Here is an 18,738-nt window from a genome sequence, read left to right as displayed (position 1 = left end):
CTCCGCGGCCGCTGTGAAGTCGGCTGCCCTTCTCTCTCCTTGGGAGGAGAGGGGAAGGATTTCCCCCTTTGCCCTTACCTACAATGGCGGCTCCGAAGCTCTGCAGTAAAGGGGAGCATGCGCGGGTTTGACGTCTGTGGGTTGCCGCAGCCCCGCAAGGAAGATGGCGGCGCTCAGGGCTTTGTGGAGATTGCGGGCACCTTCAGGGTCATGGAGACAGGGGATTGCGCTGGGGGCGGCGCCCAGCAGGTAATACCCCCCACCCTTTTCACACCACCCTGGAAATAGCTTTTCCCTTTTTTTTTGTTTTAATGACTGAGCCGTACCGTTACGGCTACGCGGCTCCCTTCCCACCCCGGTGAATTTCTAGAGAAATGTCAAGGTCCTAGTCCTCATGGAAGCCGTGCTGCGACGTGAGAGCTCTGCCCTCCGATCGCCTGTGCAGGAGGACGCTTGTGAGGAAAGGCGCCCTCTGCATATGCCCAGAAGCAGCGTCTCTGTACGTCGCACCGTGCGTTTCTGTTCAGAGGCCAAAGACTGAAACAGGTTTGGGGGAGAGAAGAGATGAACCTCAATTCAAATGACGTTCTGCGTTGCATGTAGGGCAACCCCTTTTGTCGCTGGGGGTGGGAGTGGGGAACCATATGTTGGACCATAAAGTAAAGGTAAAGGGACCCCTGACCATTAGGTCCAGTCGTGACCGACTCTGGGGTTGCGGCGCTCATCTCACTTTATTAGCCGAAGGAGCCGGCGTACAGCTTTTGGATCATGTGGCCAGCATGACTAAGCCGCTTCTGGCAAACCAGAGCAGCGCACGGAAACGCCATTTACCTTCCTGCTGGAGTGGTACCTATTTATCTACTTGCAGTTTGACATGCTTTCGAACTGCTAGGTTGGCAGGAATGTTGGATCATAGTTCTTAACATAAATACACACACACCCGTCCTGCATAGCTGTCAACGTTTCCCTTTTTTAAAGGGAAATTCCCTTATTCCGAATAGGATTCCTCGCAAGAAAAGGGAAAAGTTGACAGCTATGCCGTCCTGACCGAGGCTGATGAGAGTTGGAGTCCCGCAGCATCAGTCCCCAGGCCTGGATTCACTTTCTATATGCTCTTGTATGGTAAGGCAAATGTATAAAGGTAAAGGACCCCTGGGTGATTAAGTCTAGCCAAAGGTGACTATGGGGTTGCGGCACTCATCTCACTTTCAGGCCGAGGGAGCCAATGTTTGTGCCAGCCTGACTAAATCACTTCTGGTGTTTGTGGCCAGCCTGACTAAACCGCTTCTGGCGCAACGGAACACTGTGATGGAAACCAGAGCGCACGGAAACGCTGTTTACCTTCCCGCCACGGTGGTACCAAATGCCGTTTACCTTCCCACTTCTACCAACCCACTCAGCTTCTTGCAGGGATAAAGGGTGGCCAATTCTCTCCCCATTTCCCAACTTCCTCTCTAAGATTAAATTCCAAAACAAAAAATCCTTTCCCACCAAATAAAGGTAATATTTTGGCTGTATCAGTACTTTGTCAAGGCCAATTCACTATGCTCAGTAAAGAAAACCAGTACTTTCAGCCTCTTCCCTCCCCCCCCCCTTCCACTTTACTCACAAAGCAGATTTTAACAGTTATATATTCCCATCTTTACACCCATTCACATCAAAATGATTTTTGATTACCAATGTAAGTAAAACTATAATATTAATGTTATTTTAAAGTCTGATTTAGTCCAATATTAACAATGAATATTATAGTCCTCTTTTTTATCTTGATTTTTAACCAGCTAATACCTTTTAATAAAATAATCCCACAATTATAATTCCATTAGGTTAGATGTCTTCAACACTCTGAAAGATCAAAAATTTCTTTCCCAAAAGTAGCGTAGATTCAGTCAGTCCAATCTTTCTTCCAGAGAGGAAATTTGTAGTATTCTTCCATTAAATATCATTGCAATCCTTCTCTGCTTAGTCCTCCATTTTAAGTCAAGTTCAATCACAGCATAGGAGAGATTCAAGTTCAAATTGAGTTCAAGTCAAGTTCGATGTTTTAAAAAATATTGAGATTAGTATAAACAAAAGCTATGTGTAATCTTTTAATCCTTATTGTTCATTAGTTACCTTATCTCCCAAGGTAAACTTCATCAACACTTCACTTGTATGTATTTTGTGCTCATAGCACCAGGAACGGGAGCGGACGTCCTTTTAACACTCCCGTTCCTCCTCCACCCCCTCCAAATCAATCAAATTAAACAGTCCTCACCTTTGCAATCAGCTTCAATATACTGGAATGGTAACCACTTGTGGCTGGATCAGAGGCTTTGCTTCACGGAGCTGCAATGGTTCCTAGTTCACCAGCGCTTTCACTTGGCTTCACCCCCACTCTTTGCACCTCTTGGGATGGAGAGCAGAGACCTGCAGTGCCGAGGCGCCGTCTGTGAACAGCAGGACCCAGAGACACCCCAATGCTCCTCTTGGGTTTTTTGGGGGAAGCGCATCGCCTTTGCGCTCTTCCCCGGAAGCTGTGTGAGGCCAAATCTCACAGAGCTGTCAGATCTGCGGTTCGTCCGCCATGTCATGGGAACCCGGAAGTGATGGTTTTTCATTCTTTTGCATGGTGCAGGCTCCCTCAACCTCGGCCCTCCAGATGTTTTGATACTACAGTTCCCATCATCCCTGACCACTGGACCTGCTAGTTAGGGATCATGGGAGTTGTAGGCCAAAAACATCTGGAGGGCCGAAGTTGAGGAAGCCTGGCATAGCATATGTTCGCCTTGTGGGTAGGTTCTTTATTTGTTTGTCTTTGTTGGCAGTGCGAGAGGTTGGAATCTATGTTTTAAATTTTGTGTATAATGTGCTTTTATTTTCGTCCCTGTAAGCCACTTTGGGATGTGATGAAAAATGTGGTATAATAAATTCCTTAAATACAAAAATAAACTTGTGTTGAGCTGCCAGTAAAATAAATAAATAAAAATACAGTGTTGGGCTGACTCAAAGACAGGAAAACAACTAGGAGCCAGATCTGGTGGATGTCTCCCAAGGTCAGCATCTATCCTAGTGCCAAGGCTTGCCCTACAACACAAGCTAGTCAGCATCCTATTTTCAGGTTTATACTGAGTGTTGCTGCCTGAGCAGATCTTAACATTTCTTCTTCCCTTCCTTAGAGGAAAGCAGTGGCAGCCTGATGTGGAGTATGTCCAGCAATATGGAGGCGCCGTCATGTATCCCACGAAAGAGATGGAAAAATGGGTCCCTCCTCCCTGGAACGGTGAGTTTCCTCCATAGAACTGAATGGAGTCTCCATCTCAGGTGGAGTTTCTCAACGGGATGAAATATAGTATTGTTCTGCTGTATTTATTGTTGTAGAAGTGTTTCTCATGTTTGGGTCCCCAGCTGTTTTTGGACTACAGCTCCCATTATCTTTGACCACTGGTCCTGCTTGCTAGGGATGATGGGAATTGTAGTCCAAAAACAGCTGGGGACCTAAGTTTGAGAAATACTGATAGGCTGCACATAACTAACTTCTACTCGGAACAGACCCATTGTAAATAGATGGCAGTGACTAACTTACGTCAATTGATTTCATGGGGTCTGCTCTTGAGTAGGTTGGCTTCCATGCCGGATCAATTACAGAACATCCACACATAATCAAAATAATACAATCTCATTAAAAAACAAACACAGTGTGTGAAGAAACTAGCTTTGGAAAGGTAAAATCCTCATTTGTTGCTATGCCCACTTTTGCCTCTGGTCTTACTCACTACTGGGCAACCCAATCAAATGGGTAGCATAAATTTATTATTATTATTATTATCATTATTATTAGGTGGTGCCTGGAAGGTTCCCCATTCTTTGACCGTACCTTTGTACAGTAGGCTACCTTCAGCCACACAAAACCCATAGGTTTCTACACCCACATACCCACCCTTCTCTGTCTCCTGGTCAGCAAGGGGCATCATCACAGTTCAATGACACATTCTAGCCAGAAAAAAACGCTTGCAAAAGAGACACAGCAGGGCTGGTGAGCAGTGTGGCTTGGGAGGGTGTGTGGCCTGCAGAGAGCCCCGAGGCCCTCTAGCCTGAGTTTCCCCATCCCTGGGTAAAAGTAATATCCTTTGCTCCTCCCACTTTTGCTTCTTGCCCCACCCACAGATGTGTTTCCCCAGTTGCTAGCCTATGAGTAAGTGCAGCCGTTAGCTTGAGGAAGGGCTCCCTTCTCCTGCCTTACCAGCAAGAGGTCTCACATGTGCTCTTCTGACCCCAACAGACAAGGACCCGCCCTTTGAGAAAAATGTCTCCAATCTGACCGTCAACTTTGGGCCTCAGCACCCTGCGGCTCACGGGGTCTTGCGTTTGGTCATGGAGCTGAGCGGGGAGTCCGTGAAGAAATGTGACCCCCACATCGGCTTGCTTCACCGGGGCACCGAGAAGCTGATAGAGTACAAGACCTATCTCCAGGTAATCGTGGCAGGAGCTGCTCTTGCACTCTGGTCCCGCTTTCAGGCTTCCCATCACAGGACTCCAGTTGGCCACTGTGAGAACAGGACATTGGGCGAGAGCGACCACTGGCCTGATCCAGTAAAACTCTTAATAGGAGTTAATGGGAGTTTTACTTAATAGGTCCCCTCGTACCTACGGAACCGCCTCTCCTGGTATGTCCCACAGAGGAACTTACGGTCTTCAAATAAAAACATCCTGAAGGTCCCAGGCCACAGAGAGGTTAGGCTGGCCTCAACTAGAGCCAGGGCTTTTTCAGCTGTGGCCCCAATCTGGTGGAATGCTCTGTCACAAGAGACCAGGGCCCTGCGGGACTTGACATCTTTCCGCAGGGCCTGCAAGACAGAGCTGTTCCACCAGGCCTTTGGCCAGGGCACAGCCTGACTCCCTCCTTTGGCAATCTTCACAGAACTTTAGTTTAATGGTTGCCATTAATTTGATTTTGATTAATTTTTATAATGAAATGTTTTTAGAATGTTGTACTATTTTATTGTTGTTAGCCGCCCTGAGCCCGACTTCGGCTGGGGAGGGCGGGATATAAATAAAATTTATTATTATTATCATTAAAAAGTTCTGAAGATCCTTGAGCAAGTCTCTAGCTGCTTTCAAACTATCCTTTTCTGGCCCAGGCTCTGCCCTACTTTGACCGGCTTGACTACGTCTCTATGATGTGCAACGAGCAAGCCTACTCCTTGGCGGTGGAGAAGCTGCTCAACATCCGTCCGCCCTTGAGGGCTCAGTGGATCCGAGGTGGGTAAGCAAAGCAGGCAGCTTACGAGGGTGTGGTCGCAGCTAGCAGATGAAGCAATGCCACTGAACTGCAGCCCATGTTTCCTTCTTGGTTTGTGTACCTTTAAACAAGCCAACATCAGGGAAGGGGAACCTGTGTCCCTCCAGATGTTGTTGCACTCCGGCTCCCATCATCCCTGCCTGTTGGTTGTGTTGGCTGGGTGTCAGGGCAGGTGTTGGGGTCAGGTCAGCAATAACTCATGTGTCAGTGAAGTTAACTCTTTATTCAAAGAAACAAACACAGCTCAGGCCAGTGAGCACAACAACTCTTCGCAGCAGAACTAGTCCCAATGAGGCAGTTGCGAGGGCAGATGCTCCCCACCTTCCCACCTCTCCTTAAGTGTCCCCCCCCCCAAGTTCTGAGGCTCCTTCATCTTCTGTCTCTTTCCTCCACCCTCTTCATGTCTTGGCAAAGTTCTGTGAGATTGGGATGGGGAGCTGCCCTTTGCCCTGGCTTCTTCAGCAGCCTGCCTGATCTCTGCCTCTTGCCCCCCCCCCTCCGCTTCTGCCTCTGATTCTGGACTGCTCTCTGACATAGACTCTTCCTGCTCCCTAAACCCTGTCACCTCTTCAGCTTCCAACACCTCCTGCTCCCAGTCCTCCCTTCTTCTCTCTCTGATCAATATCATCATCCCACCACCAGGGATCTCCTGGCTCTGGGTCTTCTTCCCTGGGGGGTGGGGGTTCCCCAGCTAGTGCCTCCCACCTCTCCTCTGCATCCAGCCAGCCCATCACATTGGGGAGGATGTGAGTGGGTCACGGGTACCTCACCCCTTCACTGTGTCCTAGGCGTCAGTCCTAAAGACACTAACTAAGGAGTGAACCCCTTTGAGTTCCATGGGGCTGAGTAAACATGCTTAGGATTGTAACATTTAATATGTGCCCTGTCCCCCCTCCCCATCCGTTTCCTTACATGCCCCCGGTTCTGCGTTCACAGTAGCTAACCTGAGTCTCTGCCTCCTTTCCAGTTCTCTTTGGCGAAATCACGCGTCTCCTGAACCACATCATGGCCATCACAACCCACGCCCTGGACATTGGGGCCATGACTCCTTTCTTCTGGATGTTTGAGGAGAGGGAAAAGGCAAGTACTCTTGGATCCAGCGCTGTCATCGGAGACGCAAGTGGCCTTGGTGGCATGGAGTGCCATCTGCCAGCTTCATCACCGGCTGCCCATTTGTTCCCAGACAAGTTTCAGAATTCGGGTTTTGAACTTTTAAATACTCATGTATCAAAACTGCCTAGGTGATCATTAGGCAAGCCCTCCAATCCTGCCATCTTCAGTAGACGGATAAGACTACTGGCGTACCTTCCCAGATCATTGTTAGGGTGACATATAAGAGGGGACTGCCTGTCTCTGCTCAGGGTTGTGTGTATTCTCTGATTCCACACACATACCCCCAAAAGGTGCCAGGTTCATAGTCCTGAGCATATTAACCTTTGTTTTTAAAAAGTAATTGACGAGGTTTCTAGTCCTGATTATTGTGGAAGCCTGCCTTAGAATTCAGTGCACAAAGTCAGAACCCAAAAAGAGTTCTTGGGGTGGCGGCACAAGGCATAAATGCCCTACTGCACCTTGCATCTCCTGCCAGTTTCTAAATTATGCAAAAGAAACAAGCCTGTGCAGATTGCATAAAACCCACAACTCTTTCTGGTCCCTGTGGCACAGCGTACACGGAGAGTTAGAATCCTAGAATCGTAGAGTTGGAAGGGACCATGAGGATCATCTAGTCCAACCCCCTGCAATGCAAGAATCTTTCGCCCAATGTGGGGCTCAAACCCACAACCTTGAAGTTGTGAGTCTCCTGCTCTACTTACTGAGCCATCCACAGGGCTTTTGCTCAGCGGTGTAGGAATGTTATTCTCTCTTATCCCAGTGCTGCCTGCCGTGATGTGCAGCAACATCCTGACACCTCAAGCACGAAGTTCGTAGCTGCGCGAACTTGAGATGTTGGGGATAAAACCAAGAAACCTACAGCCTTCGACAGTCTGGTGCCTTCTAGGTATTTGGGACTGCACCTCCTATCAGCCCCAGCCAGGCCTAGTCAAAAACACTGAGCGTTGCATAGCATCATAGAATTGTAGAGTCCTTGGAAGACACGCCAAGGGTCATCTAGTCCAGCCCTGCTCTCATCAGCCCCAGCCAGCCTTAGCCCAAAAGAAGGCATCAGGTGGGGAAGCCGATGGCCCATGGCAGAATGGGAGAGGCCAGTTGGGAGCTGTCCACAGGATTGCACCTGTAAAATGTCCCCCTTCCCTCCCTCTTTGTCTGCCTTCCAGATGTTTGAATTCTACGAGCGGGTGTCTGGAGCCCGGATGCACGCTGCTTACGTCCGACCAGGAGGGGTCCACCAGGTGAGAAGGCTGCTTTGTGACCAGACAGGTGGACAGCCAGGTTGGATTGGGCAGGTCTGAAGACTTGTTTTTCACAGAGACAGAAAGACCACTAGTTCTCCAGGACCCCCCCTCTCTCCCTCTCTCTCCTCCCTCCCCCTCCCTGGGTTGTAGCCACTGTCAGTTCTAGTCTTAGTTGAACACAATCCCAGGATGTCTTCTCAGCATCTGCTCCTCTCTTCTTCTCCATCCCCGTCACTCAGGACATGCCTCTCGGGCTGATGGATGACATCTATGAGTTTGTGAAGAATTTCTCCATCCGGATAGACGAGGTGGAAGAGGTGAGGCGTTGTTGACAAACAAGGGGTGCCAGCCCTTACCATGTGGTTTCTCTGTGACCACCCAAGCTACTGTGGCAGGCTCCTGCTGTTTGGGTTTTTTAAAACCCCCCTTGAGGGTGCCAGTCAAACAAATGTGCTTTCTTTCAGCCATCCTATGCTCCTCCCCTAGTTTCCCCTCCAACAGGCAGGCAGTATTTCATGCCTACTGAGCACATTCAGTTTTCATGGGAGTTGGGGGGGCACTCCTTGAGATTGTTTGTTTTCCCCCCAAAGATCTTTTGTACTTGTAAAAGATGTATCTTTTCACTCAGATTCTCCCTGAGCCAAAAGATCAGACCCTGTTTTCATCTGTATGAATTCCTGCTTTTGTTTCAAGGGTATTAATGTTGTATTTTTGTTTCAACAGTGCTGTTTGTATGTTGTACACCACCTAGAGGTTTCCTTTTTAAAGAATTGGCTTTAGAGAGCCAATTAGAGAGAGCCAGTGTGGTGTAGTGGTTAAGAGCGGTAGTCTCGTAATCTGGTGAATGGGGTTCACTTCCCCGCTCCTCCACATGCAGCTGCTGGGTGACCTTGGGCCAGTCACACTTCTTTGAAGTCTCTCAGCCCCACTCACCTCACAGAGTGTTTGTTGTGGGGGAGGAAGGGAAAGGAGAATGTTAGCCACTTTGAGACTCCTTAAAGGGAGTGAAAGGCGGGATATCAAATCCAAACTCTTCTTCTTCTTAACTGCTTGAAATTAAATAAATACTTCTGCAAACCAGAGTTAAAATTAACCACAGTTTCAGGCTCTAGCACCCGTGCTAAAGAAGGAGCAGGGGAAGAAGAGTCTTAGGCTTGTGCTGGTCACAGGAAACCATAGTTTATTGCGTTTAAGCTATGGCTTATCATGCTTAAACTATGGTTTGTTGTGACATCCACACTCTCTGTTCTTCTCCATGGTTTCTTCCTTTTAAAACAAGGTTGGGGAGCCTGTGACCCTCTAGATCTTGTTGGGGTCCAGCTGCCTGTAATCAGGATAGCCCAATGGTTGGGGATGATGGGAGGTATAGTTCAATAGCACCAACCCTATCCTAAGAGAAATATAAAACAGAACCTGATAATTGTGCCTTGAGCACAACTGCCTAGTTGGAAATCAGTGATCTGAAGGGGGAAGAGCTGGTTGGGGTTCCCCACTCCTCCAATATAGATTCCATGGCTCAGTTAGTTGTATCTTTTCTTTCCCTCCATCCCTCCAGATGCTGACAAACAACCGAATCTGGAAAAACCGGACAGTTGATATTGGAGTGGTGACGTCAGAGGAAGCTCTCAATTATGGTTTTAGGTAACGGAGCAGTGAAATCACGTGGTGAAGCTGGTGTCCACCAGGATTAGGGCGTCCTGCATTGCGTGGGTGCTCACTTTAACCTTGGGCACAAAAGCTGCGTTTTCCCTCCTGCATCTCTCCTCTTCCTCTTTCCCCGTCAGCGGAGTGATGCTTCGTGGCTCAGGGATCCAGTGGGACCTTCGCAAAACCCAGCCGTACGACGTCTACGACCAGGTGGAGTTCGATGTCCCGATTGGGTCACGAGGCGACTGCTACGACAGGTGTGGTTCGACTAAGGGAGCTGGGCATGTTTAGCCTGGAGAAGAGGAGGTTAAGGGGTGATATGATAGCCATGTTCAAATATATAAAAGGATGTCACATAGAGGAGGGAGAAAGGTTGTTTTCTGCTGCTCCAGAGAAGCGGACATGGAGCAATGGATCCAAACTACAAGAAAGAAGATTCCACCTAAACATTAGGAAGAACTTCCTGACAGTAAGAGCTGTTCGACAGTGGAATTTGCTGCCAAGAAGTGTGGTGGAGTCTCCTTCTTTGGAGGTCTTTAAGCAGAGGCTTGACAACCATATGTCAGGAGTGCTCTGATGGTGTTTCCTGCTTGGCAGGGGGTTGGACTCGATGGCCCTTGTGGTCTCTTCCAACTCTATGATTCTATGATTCACTTTCTGGAGGGGGGTTTACCTGCACTTGGTGGTCTGCACGCCCCCAAGAGCTTGTCCAGCAACTTCTCAGTAATAGTATGCAATGCCTCAAAAAGCACAATGTCTCTCTCGTCATAAGAGCAGTCAAAATGGTTCATCCAATGCCTTCCTCTGCTGCGATGGGTCGTGGATTCCTTCCAAAGCCTCCCACTTTTGAAATATTATCTCACCTGCCTACAGATTTTGACTTGACTTTCTAGCCAAGTCCATTATGAGCTGTCACTGCCGACCCCTCCTTCCCCCAATTCTTGTGGCAATTGCAGAGAGCTTGGATTGAAAAGAGCCATGCTTGTGTTGGCGGCTTGGTTCGATGCAGGATCCCTGGGAGAAGGAGGCCCTGCCGGTCAAACATTTCAGGACCATGGAGAACTCCAAATGAGCAACTTGGCTCCTTGGAAGGTTGGGAGAAGAATAAGCCTTTTTAAGCTCCTGCTCTCAGGCTCCACCTCTTTGTAATGAGCTCTAGATTCTTAAAGGGCCCACCCTCTGGCCTGAAGCTTAAGCCTGTTCCTTAGCTCCCTTCCTGGTGTGCTCTGTTAATGGGACCTTCCTGGGGTTTTTCTCTGTCTGTTTCTTCACTATCTAGCTCCCTGTTAATTTTGTTAATTTTAATATTAGCATTGGGTGGTACCCAGCCAAGTTCTGTATAGTATTTGATTATAGCCAATGTTAGTCTAGTCAAAATGGACCCATTGAAATTAAACAGCATGTATAACTTAGACCCAGTGGGTCTGCTCTGAGTAGAATTTAGTTGGCCAAAACCGATTAGCCCTAAGTTATTCATGTTGATTTATTTAAGCAGGTCTGTTCTAAGTAGGACTAACATTGGGTACAAACCGATAAATTTATATCCCATCTTTCCTTCAAGGAGCTCAAAGTGGCATGTGTGGTTCTCCCCTTTTCCATTTCAAGGTTTTTCCCCTGCTCCCCCACTTCATTCTCACAAAACAGCCCTGCGAGGTAGCTTAGACGGAGAGACAGGCACCGGCCTGGTGAATTTGATGGCCAGGTGGGGATTTGAACCCTGGTCTCCCAGCTGCTAGTCCAACACTCTAACCACTATGCCACACTAGTTGCTCAAGACTAGTTGGGTCTACACCATTGTGTTTTTTTACTAGAAGGCCCAACGTTTTATTGCATTTGTATCTCACCTTGCTGCCAAGGAACTGAATGCGGTATTTGCCCTTCTCCTCCAATTCTGTTTCATCTTCACAACAACCCTGTGAGGTAGGATGGGCTGAGAGACCAGGGCCACTGCCCCCCCCCCCCGGCAAGCTTCATGACTGAGTGAGGGATTTGAATTGTCACCTTTAACCATTACCCCACACTCCCTCACAGGTACCTGTGCCGAGTGGAGGAGATGCGCCAATCACTCCGTATCATCTTGCAGGCCCTCAACAAGATGCCTGAGGGGGAGATCAAAGTGGACGATGCCAAAATCTCCCCTCCAAAGCGGGCAGAGATGAAGGTAACAAAACCACCCCTGAGTTGAGGTGGCACCTCCTAGTGGTGAAACGGGAAAGCTCTCTCCTTTGTCTGGGTTTTACAGTACAGTGGTACCTCGGGTTACATACGCTTCAGGTTACAGACTCCGCTAACCCAGAAATAATACCTCGGGTTAAAAACTTTGCTTCTGGGTGAGAACAGAAATCGTGCTCTGGCTGTGCGGCGGCAGCAGGAGGCCCCATTAGCTAAAGTGGTGCTTCAGGTTAAAAACAGTTTCAGGTTAAGAACTGACCTCCGGAACGAATTAAGTACTTAACTCGAGGTACCACTGTATCTGAAGAAGTGTGCATGCACATGAAAGCTCATACCAATAACAAACTTAGTTGCTCTCTAAGGTGCTACTGGAAGGAATTTTTTTACTGGGTTTTACAGTGTGCGTGTATCTTTTATTCCCCCTCGCCAGACGTCCATGGAGGCCCTGATCCACCACTTCAAGCTGTACACAGAGGGCTACCAAGTGCCCCCTGGAGCTACGTACACAGCTATAGAGGCACCCAAGGTACCGTCCTGTGCTCTGAGCAGTTGGAGGGAACAGCGGACCGGCAACAAAATGGAGAGCTCCCATTCTGGGCTCCAGCCAGACATGCCCTTTCCCTGGATATTCCGCCACTCTGATCTCCCTCTTTCCCATTGCTTCTTCCTGCACCAAACCGATATTCAGCATTCTGTAGCTACTGAGCATGCTCAGTCCACGCTGGGCTGTGGTTGGGTTTCCTTGGTGCATTTTAAAGATATTGGTGCATTTTTAAGATATTCCCCCACCACCACCACCAAAAAAAGATTTGTCCCCTTACTTCTGGAAGCCCCAGGATGCTTGCAAGTATGCTGATTCCACTTTCTTCATCGTAGGCCCCATTTTTACTTCAATCTGGTCAGTGCCTGAGTTTGCTGTCAGCAGGGTCGGCAGCCAAATCTAGCCCTCTGGTATACCTCCTTCTTACCATGAGAGCATCTGTGGAGCTTAATTCTCAGCCTAGACTCACAGTTCCCAGGGTTCCCTGGGAAGAGAGAATGATTGTTAAACTACTCTGATAACTGTAGCTCTTTTAGGGGTGTTCTAACAACCCTCAGCAGCCTCAACAAACTGTAGTTCCCAGGATTCTTTGCAAGAAAACCGTGACTCTTTAAAGCAGTACGATACAGCTTTAAATGCATAGTGTGAGTGTGTCCTTTTATGTTGCCTGCCTCTTCTCATTGGAGTCCCAGAATCCTTTGCAACTCTTGAGGAAGTTCTAAAGCCATACTCTGCTTCAAGTTCTCTCTCTGCCCTCTCACACCCCATGTACCGTGGTAACCCAGCTTCTCAATTTAGGTCATCTAATTCTCCTCCCCTCTGCTCCTCTGCATTCTCATCCTGCAGGGGGAGTTTGGTGTGTACCTGGTCTCTGATGGAAGCAGCCGGCCCTACCGCTGCAAGATAAAGGCTCCAGGATTCGCCCACCTGGTAAGAGGGACAAGGGAGGAAAGGGGGAAATGGCTGGTGCCCACTGGGACTGGCGGGGTGGGAGGCAGGTAGGTGGCGCCAGAGCCAACCAAGGGCAGACCCATCTATCCCTATGTTCTACAAGGGCAACTCTGAGATTGAGAAGGAGGAGGAAGCTGATAGGCTGGGCCACCCTCTGGGCTGAATGTAAGAAAGAAGGCAGGCAGAGGGGCTGCGGGGGGGCTGGCTGAGAGTCGAGTGAGGCTGGGGCAGTGTACCCTTTGTCTGTCCCAAATGAGGCACCTGTAGAAAACCCAACAAAGGAAGCTGCAATGCGCTCTATGTGGGGCTACCTTTGAAGGTGACCCGGAAACTACAACCTATCCAGAATGCGGCAGCTAGACTTTTGACTGGGAGCAGCCGCCGAGACCATATAACACCGGTCTTGAAAGACCAACACTGCCTCCCAGTACGTTTCCGAACACAATTCAAAGTATTGGTGCTGACCTTAAAGCCCTAAACGGCCTCGGTGCAGTATACCTGAAGGAGCGTCTCCACCCCCATCGTTCTGCCCGGACACTGAGGTCCAGTGCCGAGGGCCTTCTGGCGGTTCCCTCGCTGCGAGAAGCCAAGTTACAGGGAACCAGGCAGAGGGCCTTCTTGGTAGTGGCACCTGCGCTGTAGAACGCCCTCCCACCAGATGTCAAAGAGAACAACAATTACCAGACTTTTAGAAGACATCTGAAGGCAGCCCTGTTTAGGGAAGCTTTTAATGTTTAATAGGTTATTGTATTTTAGTGTTCTGTTGGAAGCCGCCCAGAGTGGCTGGGGAAGCCCAGCCAGATGGGCGGGGTATAAATAATAAATTATTATTATATTGTTATTATATAAGCTTCTCAATATCAGTAAGCTAGGGTGGGGAGGGTCATGGCAAGCCCTGCCCCTCCTTCTTTGCCTTGGGAAAAGCAGATGGCAATACGTCATGGCCCTCAGATTTGGTTAGGTGTCCTTGCTGCATGTTTTAATAAAACGGCACTGGAAATATTTGCTCAGGGGGCTGGCAGGGGGAATTTCCCGGCTCCTCCTTGAACTATTTCTGGTAGTCATTCTTCCTTACAGGCTAGGAGAGTTCAGCATTGCAAAAAGAGGGACTCTATGCTTCTGCTCATTTGTTTGACTGGCATGTGTTTGTTTTTGTTTGTGTGTGTGCTTGTGTGTGTGTAGAGGATGTTTCCTTCCTCTATTGCGTTCCTCTTCTCGTCACCTAGAGTTGGGAAAACTCTGTGTTTCGGTTGTGGTTTCGGGTGCACATGCAGGGAGGGTTATGTGAGTTCTGCATGGTACAAAAAAAACTCATTCAAAACTTGTCGTGTTTCCAGAAAAATGCTGACCCCTCTGAATCTTGTCTCCGAGTTAAGCAAATTCCCGTGTTTCTTTTTACATGATTCCTTTTCAGTTGAACTTGCAAGAGAGGCAAATTGATCTCTCCAGATCACTGGGCCTCTCAACCACGGAAAACCTAATTCACAGCACAAACTTACACGTTACATGTTTCTTCAGAAGTGGGTCCTGTTGAGTTCAGCGGGGCTAAGCCCTGAAAACTGGGTGCAAGTTTGGAGTCTTAGAACGGTCCTGGATTAATAGAATTGTAGAGTTGGAAAAGGGACCCTGAGGATCATCTAGTCCAACCCCCTACAGTGCAGGAATATGCAGCTGTCCCATATTGGAATCAAACCTGCAACCTTGGCATTTCAGCACCATGCTCTAACCAACTGAGCTATTCAGGCTGGCTTCATATGACTTCAGCAGGAATTGTTTGCTTGGTGCATTGTTTTTTTTTTAAAAAAAAAAAACCCTCAAGTTTCTAGACCTTGTGAAATGCTTTTTAAAATCAAGGCTGAGATTCCTCAGCAAGTTAAATTTGGTTTCCAGTTCTGCTTTTCCCCTCCTGTCACATTTGTGGTGGGAGGTTGCTTAGGAGAACATGTTGAGCCAGGTGTGGTGAACCTTTGGCTCTCACAGATGTTGCTGGACTACAATCCCCATCATCCCTGACCACTGGCAGTGCTTGCTGGGGCTGGTGGGAATGGTCATTCAGCAACATCTGGAGGAGCAGCAGTTCACCACATCTGGTGTAAGCCACCTGTGTGCTGTTTTTATAGCCCTGGCTTGAGATCATTCCACTTCCTGACACTTCTAAACCTTAAATTAGGGATGGGGAATGCATGATCCTCCTTGCACACACCCCTCTCCATCCAGGCAAGGAAAAGGAATGATCAGAGTTTAGGCAAAAGCACTGAAGGAAAGTACAAAGCAGGGCCCTTGGTGGGCTGGAGGTGCAGTGAGAGTCCTGAGGGCCAGATAGAGACTTTGGGGGCCGCACATTCCTCACCCCTGTACTGCAGGGACCAGCTCTTTGCTTCTCCTGATCTTTTTATCTCTTTGCCCTATCCATCTAACATTTAATTCTATTGGAAACAAGCAAACAAACACCAAATCCATAGACATTCTTAAATGTTTGCCTCCCCTACCCATTTCTGCAGGCTGGGCTGGATAAGATGTCGCAAGGTCACATGCTTGCGGACGTGGTGGCCATCATCGGTAGGTCTGATTTCCATTCTTTTCATTTGACTTTTTGGCTGGCGGAGGGGGAAAGGGGAGGGGGAGGGCAGGCAAGTGGGAAGCAGGTAGCTGTAGCTCTGTGAGGTGCACCTGCCTGGAGATTTCCAGGACTGAACCTGGGATCGTCTGCATGCCAAGCAGGTGCTTATAATCCATGCAGGCAGAATGACGCCCCTTTGGCAGAAGAGATAGCAGCTTGCCAGTAGCAAGATGGAGGGTTCCGGTGGCGGAATTCCCAGGGACTCGGTCTGCAGTGCTCACTGTGCCCACTCAGAAGCAAGTCCCATTAAATTCAATGGGACATACACTCAGGGAGGTGGGGTTAGGACTGCAGCCTCAGTTTCTCAGCTGCTGTACGAGGGTCAGGAAACCTGCAGCACTCTCCAAACGTTTCTGGACTTCAGCTCCCATTATCCCTGACCATTGGCTGCGCTGGCTGGGGTTGCTGGGAGCTGGAGTCCAATAGCAACTGGAGGGACATAGTTTTCCCCATCCTTAAATGCTTCCTCTCTGGGGCTAATTTACTGTATTTTTTGCTCTGTGGGATGCACTTTTTCCCCTCCAAAAATTAAGGGGAAATGTGTGTGCATCCTATGGAGCGAATACAGGCTCCTTGGCTTCAGCGATAGCAACGCGAAGCCTCCGAAGTGCAGAGGGAGCGCTCTCTACGTGCTCCGGAGGCTTCGCGTTGCTTTCGCTGAAGCCTGGAGAGTGAGAGGGGTCGATGCGCACCGACCCCTCTCGCTCTCCAGGCTTCAGGGATAGCTGCCTGAAGCCTCCGGAGCGCAGTGCGAGTTCCCGCTGCGCTCCACGGGCTTCAGGTTCCTTTTGCTGAAGCTGGGAGAGCAAGACTCTCCCGGCTTCAGCAGAGAGGGAGAGCTGCGCAGCGCCCCTTCAGCAAAGCGGGAGGAGAAATGGAAGGGGCTCCGTTTCTCCTGCCGCTTCACTGAAGGGGCGCTGAGCAGAGAGGGGGAGAATTTTTTTTTCTTGTTCTCCCCCTCTAAAACAAGGTGCGTCCTATGGTCCGGTGCGTCCTATAGAGCGAAAAATACAGGAAGCCACAGTTGAGCCATCAGATCTGGGTCTACCAGATGGAGGATCTGATTGTCAGACAATCAGTAAACTTTTTCAGCAGGGGGCCTGTCCACTGTCCCTCATACCTTGGGGGGGGGCAGACTATATTTTGGAAAAAAAGAAAACGAATTCCTATGCCCCACAAATAACCAGAGATGCATTTTAAATAAAAAGACACATTCTACTCATGTAAAAACACGTTGATTCCCGGACCATCCACGGGCCAGATTTAGAAGGCGATTGGGCAAGATCCAGCCCCCGGGCCTTAGTTTGCCTACCCACGGACAAGACAATGTTTCCCCCTGAGTACATTCAGAAAGTGTTTCTCTTTCGTGGAATGAGTAAAGGGAGTCAACTCGTACCAAGTGTCAGAACAGGTGTGGGGAACCTCTGGACCTCCAGATGTTGCCAATGGCCATGGGCGATGGGAGCTGTCATTCAGGAACATCTGGAAAGCCCACACTTAGGAGAGTTTCCATAATGGAGTTTGTGGGGTGGGCCAAGTTGTCTCCTAACATTTGATGATGGGCATCCCGTTTTCCTAAAAAGCGAAGCACTGGGTTGCAGCAGAGCAGCCTGCTTCCTAGGCATGCTTCGTCCAGGGGCAAGTCCCACCACATTGTGAAGTGTGGCTAGGACTGCAACCCTTCAATGCCCTCCACTGCCAAATGTCTAACATGAAGGCTGTAGGCACCATCCCTGGCAGCTTTCACACCTCTCCTCCTCCTCCTCTTCCCCAGGCACCCAGGACATCGTCTTTGGCGAAGTGGATAGATAAGCATTGAGCCGCCTGGGGCGAACCACAGCATCACCTCGTAGAGGGGGATTCCCTCCTGAATTGGCACCTCCCAGCAAGGACCGTTGATGCACCGTCCTTCCTCTCTTTTTTCGGTGTCTCTCTGTGTACAGTCTTGTGTGGCCCTCCTTGCACTGCAGGCAGGGCTTAGCTATAATTAAACAAAATGCTCTCAGCAAACTCAGGGTGTGTCTCTGTGTGTTTGTGATGAGGAATCTGCCAGCGGGGCCTCACCTCCGCCTCCCTCCGCTTCCTCTTCCTTTGCTTAAGGTTGAAGATCTGAGTTCTCTTTTTCCCATTCTCTCTCTCTGTCAGTGCTGGGCCTTTTAAAAAAAACCACACAAAGCAAATGCATACACACAGACATCATTTTGCTTTGCAGATGGAACAGGCTGCTTTCAACCCCCAGCAGCTCCAAAGAGAACAAACAGTGGCCTGCAGCAGCTGGGCCTAATTTGGCCCAGCATGAGTCCTCAATTGGCCATCTTTATTTCTTCATTATTTCCATTTCTATGCCGCTTACTGTCTGAAAAATTCATATACAGTGGTACCTCTGGTTACATACTTAATTCGTTCTGGAGGTCTGTTCTTAACCTGAAACTGTTCTTAACCTGAAGCACCACTTTAGCTAATGGGGCCTCCCGCTGCTGCCACGCCACCACCGCACAATTTCTGTTCTCATCCTGAAGCAAAGTTCTTAACCCAAGGTACTATTTCTGGGTTAGCGGAGTCTTTAACCTGAAGCATATGTAACCCGAGGTACCACTGTACAGTGTTACCTTGGTTTACAAACTTAATCCGTTCCAGAAGTCGATTCTTAAACCAAAGGCACACTTTCCAATAGGAAGTAATGCAAAATGGGTTAATCCGTTCCAGACTTTTAAAAACCACCCCTAAATCAGCAATTTAACATGAATTTTACTAGCTAACGAGACCACTGATGCATAAAAGGAAAGCAATAATCAATGTACTGTACTATAAAATAAATAAAACAGTATTGTAGGTGATAAAAATGAAAATGAATTTCCCCCCCTTACCTGATGATAGTCATTGTTTGGATGGGGGGGGGGCTTTTATCCATTTCCGCAGTCACACAATCAATCAATAAGTAGCTGAACTGGGATCCACACAGATCCCCCACACCGCTGCAGGAAATGCTCCCTGGAGCGTGTGCCTCCTGAGCAGCATGGGGGGGGGGAGTTGCACTCCTGCAAACCATCTGGATGGCGGGCACTCAGCCTCCCTCCCACACAGCTGTAGGAAACACCCCCCTTCTTCACTGCCAGACAACAGAAGTGTGGCACTCAAAACAGACGTGCACCCCCAAACTGAGTACATTCGG

At 48.9% G+C, this 18,738-nt stretch overlaps 1 protein-coding gene across 1 annotated transcript; it reads left to right on the top strand.

The window, feature by feature from the left end:
• The first annotated feature begins 67 nt into the window (after positions 1–67).
• On the top strand, positions 68–17,576 carry NDUFS2 (NADH:ubiquinone oxidoreductase core subunit S2). The gene is made up of 14 exons (XM_083418583.1): positions 68–249; positions 3,159–3,262; positions 4,262–4,452; positions 5,121–5,241; positions 6,249–6,361; positions 7,558–7,632; positions 7,875–7,952; positions 9,191–9,276; positions 9,420–9,539; positions 11,314–11,443; positions 11,885–11,980; positions 12,842–12,925; positions 15,448–15,505; positions 17,341–17,576. Exons 1-14 carry the CDS (start codon positions 164–166, stop codon positions 17,376–17,378), a joined length of 1,380 nt encoding a protein of 459 aa, XP_083274709.1. The 5' UTR covers positions 68–163; the 3' UTR covers positions 17,379–17,576.
• Positions 17,577–18,738: the final 1,162 nt, after the last annotated feature.

The sequence above is a fragment of the Podarcis tiliguerta genome (genome assembly GCF_965153285.1).
Source record: "Podarcis tiliguerta genome assembly, chromosome: 16".
Lineage (NCBI taxonomy): Eukaryota > Metazoa > Chordata > Lepidosauria > Squamata > Lacertidae > Podarcis > Podarcis tiliguerta.
This window is presented reverse-complemented; position numbering and strand designations above follow the sequence as displayed.